Source organism: Megalobrama amblycephala, linkage group LG10 (genome assembly GCF_018812025.1).
Source record: "Megalobrama amblycephala isolate DHTTF-2021 linkage group LG10, ASM1881202v1, whole genome shotgun sequence".
Taxonomy (NCBI): domain Eukaryota; kingdom Metazoa; phylum Chordata; class Actinopteri; order Cypriniformes; family Xenocyprididae; genus Megalobrama; species Megalobrama amblycephala.
Window position 1 is genome coordinate 20643153 of NC_063053.1, and position 6063 is coordinate 20649215.

At 41.7% G+C, this 6063-nt stretch overlaps 1 protein-coding gene across 2 annotated transcripts; it reads right to left on the minus strand.

Annotated features, from left to right (window-relative positions):
• Positions 1-1574: 1574 nt before the first annotated feature.
• On the minus strand, positions 1575-6028 carry kcns3a (potassium voltage-gated channel, delayed-rectifier, subfamily S, member 3a). 2 transcript variants are annotated; one of them, XM_048205330.1, is made up of 3 exons: positions 4890-6028; positions 3836-3893; positions 1575-3750 (listed from the first exon to the last, which is right to left on the minus strand). In XM_048205330.1, exon 3 carries the CDS (start codon positions 3658-3660, stop codon positions 2152-2154), a length of 1509 nt encoding a protein of 502 aa, XP_048061287.1. In that variant the 5' UTR covers positions 3661-3750; positions 3836-3893; positions 4890-6028; the 3' UTR covers positions 1575-2151. The 2 variants fall into 2 exon arrangements, with proteins under 2 accessions (XP_048061287.1, XP_048061288.1); XM_048205331.1 differs by lacking the exon at positions 3836-3893.
• Between the last annotated feature and the right edge of the window lie 35 nt (positions 6029-6063).

A 6063-nucleotide genomic window follows, 5' to 3' on the forward strand; every position in this document is an offset into this window, starting at 1 on the left:
TAAAAGTATTATATCTTACCAACCCCAAACTTTTGAACAGTAGTATATTTCTGGCACAAGACAAAAAGTATTACTTATAACAGTAAACAAATACTCGTTCTCCAAATAACAGAATGGGGAGTGTTGGAAATTTTGTTTGGTTCCAGTATGATACAGAAATTGAACACTTTACTTAAGTAATTTACAAAGTACTTCAGGCTTAAGTGCCGTACTCATAGAGATGTGGGAACTTACTGCTTTCCCCTAGGTTAAAAACCACATCCTAAACCACCAGCTCATGTTAGGACAGTGCTGTGATTGCATATATTTGTAAAAAACAAAAAAACAAAACACATGCTCAGATTTGTGCAAGTTGTCCAAACAAAAGCTTTGAACAAGAAATTTAACTCTTTGTGGTGGCCTCATATTTCTGGCAAAAGAGAAGAGAAAGAAGCCACCCTGCAACAGTACATGGCATATAATCAATCTCTGAAAGGAAATTATTTCTTTAAACTTTTTCCTTCTATAATTACCTTTCTCTCAAGCTTTTTTCAAGCACTCAAGTTCTACAATCACTAAAAATCTCTTACAAATGCTTAATAAATATAAGCATTTGTAGGAGAAGTGAAATGAAGGACATTTTTTATATTCCTAGTCATGTTCCCGAAATCTCTTGAGTTTGCTGAAGCTGAAAAGGTTCAGCTGCACCATTCGTGTAAGTCACTAGGCATTCACGTCTGCCCTTAAACACTTGAGCACACAAGCGTGTCACATTGATCAATGGGCACGTCTCAAACAGAGGCCGATCTATCCAAGTTAAAGCCACTTGCCAAACGGATGCCGTTTCAGCAGTAATACATCCACCCATGGCAGACAGCCCTAACATTTAGACCTCTTTTCCTGCTGCTAATACAGCCTACTGACGTAAGTCATCTAAAAAATGAGAGAGACAGCAAGATGGAGAGAGAACATGTTCCCTCCGTGCAAAGGACAGTGGATAGGTGAACTTGATGCTCTCATAAGGGATTATTGATAATGCAATAATGCATAATGCATACTCAATAGACATAAGAGAATGTGAAAAACCCGACTGTGAAGAAGCACTTGAAAAAGATTAATGGAGAGTTCATCCAAAAATTAAGATTTTGTCATCATTTACTCACCCTTATATCATTCCAAAGCCACATGACTTTCTTTCCTCTGTGGAAAAAAAAGACAAAAGATATTTTGAAGAATTTTCTTGCAGGTCTTTTCAGAATCATTGAGTCAGTGAGTCAGATCAATGGATGAATCATTCTTTTGAGTCAGTTAATTCAATTTCAATCACAAGAATTTGTAATTCGTTTCTATACATTCATTCATACAGCATTCAACTCACTGACATCAATTCTGCAGAGGTTCTCAAATTAATAGCTCACTGGAGGGAACATTTTCATAGAATGACAATGACTGTTTGTTTGGAGAAGAGTGCACTAAAACATGAGGCGGTGTAAAAAATAACAATTTTCATTTTTTGGTGAACTATCCCTTTAAGATCCTTCATCTCTCAATGAATCCATGCAGTGATTTCAGAATGAAGCGTAGGGACTCAAATATGCTTTACATCAACACTTTATTCAACTGTAACATCTCTTCCCTGCTTTCTTCTCTCCTCTTTTCTCTTGTGGCCTCTCCCCTCTCTCGTTGAAATATGCATGCAATCTTTCCGTCCTTCCCTCTCTGATGGACACATTAGGGAGGACGGTGTACACCAACATGCCATCTGAAGTCCAGCATTTTAGATGCTGTCACTGCCTATAAAACATTTAAGCATAGTTCTTTTCCCACAGGCACTGCAAAAAGTCTTGTAATTAAATGCACAGCTTGCCCAAAGGATAAAAAAAAACACCTGTCAATCAGTGCTATTAATTGGGTATAGAGCATCAATGCTACTGTTAGCACTGGGCTGTTGTTAAGATACAGGTTCCATAACAGGTTCTGATCCATAAATAATGGAAAGCTTGAGACATTTTCACCCTGAGAACTAAAGAGAAAAAGTGCTGTTGATAGAAAGTCCAGGAGTTTCCCAGTAAGAAACGAGAGTCTTTCCTCGACATGTGCTACAGATCTGACGGAGTAAGTTTCTTCTCGTTTCTTCTCACTCCGTTCATTTGGGGTTGTGCATATTGGCTTTTATGTCGCTTTGTCAGCCTGTGGCATCCCAGCAGGGCAGGCAATTTCAACATCTTGAATGCTGGAAGCATCAGTGGAGTCTCCCTCGCTCCCTACGCTACTCTTGGAGGATGCGCTGCGCGCCAGAGAATTTATCTTTTGGCCGTAGAGGTCTCCTATATGAAGAAAAGGCATGCTGAGATGTGGCTGTTTTTCATCGTCTGGCTGGAGCTGGTCGGACTCCACCAGGGCTTTCTGTCTCTGATAGTACTTGGAGAACTTGTTGAAGATGATGGAAATAGGAAGGGCGACTACAAGCAGACCGCAGATGATGCACAAGGTGGCGACGAGTTTCCCAGCCAGCGTGACAGGATACGTGTCGCCATATCCCACTGTGGTCATGCTGATCGTCGCCCACCACCAGCCCACCGGTATGGTCTGTATTTCCGACTCCTCATCCTCTTTCTCTACAAAATATATGAGCACTGAGAAAATAGAGATTCCCACAGAGAGAAAGAGGATGAGGAGTCCGACCTCGTGGTAGCTGTGACGGAGAGTCGCCCCGAGCGAACGCAGCCCCACCGAATGCCGCGCCAGTTTGAGGATGCGAAAGATTCGCATGAGGCGCAGGATCTGCACAACCCTTCCCATGTTCACAAGCTCCTCGCTTTCCTCAGCATAGACGGTTTCGAAGGCCAACGTTGCGTAAAACGGAACAATAGAGGCAAAGTCAATGATGTTTAGCGCATTGCACAGGAATTTGCGCAAACATGGTGTGACAGCTAATCGTAGGATGAACTCGATGGAGAACCAGAGGACGCAAAAAGTCTCGAATCCAGCCAACACTGGGTCCTCCACCTCCTTGTCATTATCATCCATCTTGTGGAACTCAGGCATGCTATGAACGCACATGGCGGCGATACTTATCAGTACCACACTCAGGGAAAACACCGCTATTATTTTCGCAGTGCACGAGTATCCAGGGTTTTCCAGTCGCAACCAGAGTTGCTTGCGCTTTTCGGAGCACCAAGTGCCCTCGAACATTTCCAGGTCTTTGTCATATGCTGATAGCTCCTCCATGGACGAGTCTAAGCTGTCCGGCAGCTGGTTCTGTGCGTCATCATCATTTCCCCAGTCGGAATCTCCAACGAATTCTTTCTGTTCTTGAAATCTGTTGCTGCAGCAAGCGTCCAGGTGAAGCTCCTTGATGCCCCAGTATTCCAACTCCTGGCTAAAACTAAACACACACAACTGTTCCATCAGGTGGATCTTTCCAGTATGGTAGAAGTTCAGCACGTAGCGGAAAAAACATGGATTACGATCGAAATAATACTCGCGGTCGGCCGCGGCGTAGTCGTCGCAAAGCTGGAGAATAGCGGCCTCTGAGCTGCAGTAGAGCAGTCGGGCCAGTCGAGTGTGAGGGAAGCGTTGAAGGACCACCCGTTCCACTTGCTGCTTAAAGCCGCCAACGTTGAGGTTGATGAAGCTCTCCTCTGGCCCTCGGCGGTGCAGGACCTGCCCATACAGCATGATGGATGCCAGAACATGAAGGAGTAAGTGGGACAGTTGGGCTTAGCAGGTTTGGAGAGAGACTAAGAGTGATCAGCTATGGCTCCATGCCTATGACAGAGGAAAAGGAAAGTGATTAGTACTGTAGGAAGAAAAAGATGACCTGTTGCCATTGAAACAACAAAGTCTTGCTCACCCAAAAACGGTATCTTTTTTTCAGCACTTCTCGCCATAGTCTATTGTACTGTACTCAACTGTATGACAAGACAAAATCAGGTTTAAATACGCAGACAGAGACACAGAGAGACAGATAGCTAATATATTATACACTGCTTCTAACTGTAAAACTGTGATGGGATAAAAGCATTCTGGAGTTCAAATCAGCCTTTAGAGCTGCTAATGGATATTGATTCTGTACAGTGTCATAAACAAATCCTCAGTGATCATTATGAGCATTTTAACACGAACACTGACTTTTTCTCCCAGACAGCAGTACTGCTGGGCACTTCAGCAAAATCAAATCAGAATCTCAGGACATTCAAAGAACACTTGACAGTTCCGACAAGCAGTGCTTTTATAAGGTTTGGAAACTATTATTTTGAGATGATGAAACATTTACAGTGGGGTCCAAATGTCTGTCCCCTAATGAAAACGTGTATTTTATCATGTCAAAATCAATTTGAGTGATTTTTTAAATAATTTTGCATTAAAAAAAAAAACATCAGCATACAAATTTTAGTGACATGAATTTCAAAGTCTTTTCAAACACTTTTCAAAAACTATTTGGTTTGTCACTCTTGCTGCATGAGCTCCACAAGTTTGTGTATGATTATGTTCTTCAGCATGATTTGAGAATCATATGGAAGCAAAATCGTCTGTCCGTTTGTACAAAGACTGACATGATTAATGTCACAAATGCACTATTATTTGATATTGATGACTTATTTCATTGTTTTAAATTTTTTCACATTTTATTATTAATTTTAAATGGTTCATTCTTTTGGACCTCACTGTGTATAGTGATAATTCCAATTTGTACTAAAACCTAAAGAATATTTGATTGCAACAGATAAACAGCAATCACACACTAGACCTAAAACATTTAACGGTTAAATTTGGGTACAACATCAAATTTCTGATTGACATATAGATATTTGTTAAGAAGTTTCTTCAAGACAGCAACTCCAGCTCCAAGTTTCAAAACAACACTGCGTAACCCAAACTACACAGAAGCAAATATCACATTTTACCTCTTTTCTTTATTTTCGTATGGCATCAATGGACTGCAAAGACGTTTGGTGTAGATATTGCCATCCTCCAGCGCCTTCCTTGGTCAAGCCTTGCCCGGTGTGCGCTCGTACGCAGTATTTGCCCCATGTCCCGCAGCGGACTGTGTCAGGTGGGACAGTTGGCACATAGTGTGCCGCTAATGCACTCGCGGTGCCTCGGGGCAGCTGCGCGTCCGTGCGTCACTGGCCTGTGGCAACTAGTGCGCGCTTGCGCTTTGCGTTTGAGGACGCGCCTCTCAAGCTCCACAGTGCGGCTTTTCCCCTTAAGCATTAGAGGTGAAACGGGAGGGACAACGATAACTAGTGAAAACTAATGGGAGCACAGAGGGATGAAAGCAAGGCTAGAGACAGATACTTCGACCACCCGTGAAGGGCAGATAAAAGGATTAGAAAACTAATAAAAGACTGAGATTAAAGATCCCTCGAGTTTAATGAGAAAGACAACAGAGGTTCGTTTGAAGAAAATAAAAGCTATACAGAAAAGTTTGAGGGGAAAGGATCAATCGTGATCTCGCTGTTTTGATGAGCATCAAGTGTGTAATTTTGAGATTTGAAAATAATAACAACACAAATGGATAAGAGAATGGACATGCTGCAGTTAGTTTAAGAAGTGTTGAGTCATTTTACTATGTAAAAAGCGTGTGATTTGTCAACACGTTCACTTTCCTCACAAACAGGTAATTTTCTCCCTCTCGCAGCACCTGTCGCACGTGTAGAGAAGAATTGACAGATGATGCCCTCTAGAGGCCGTCACGAGTACACGCAGACGCCTCTTTAATATTGCTCTTTAAATATGTGTTTTTAAATTTTTCAATGCCACCAACTAGGTTACTCAATTACAAGGACAAATAAACTATTGTTGTCCAATAAACAATGTCGTTACTTATGCTCGGCGACAAAACTCAAGCGTCAGAACTCAGGACCGACTGTAGAGGGCAGCATTGCGTGACATACAGTACAAGATGACGATCAGGCAGGAGAGACAGCATAGTACTCTCACCATTTCTACCACAGAAAGATATTTTAAAATTGTTAATAGTAAGCGATTCCTAATTCATTATTATTCTGTAAAAGTTTCAATGCCTAAAATTAAATTTGCACATTCTTAATTCATATCAGAATGGACACAAGTAAA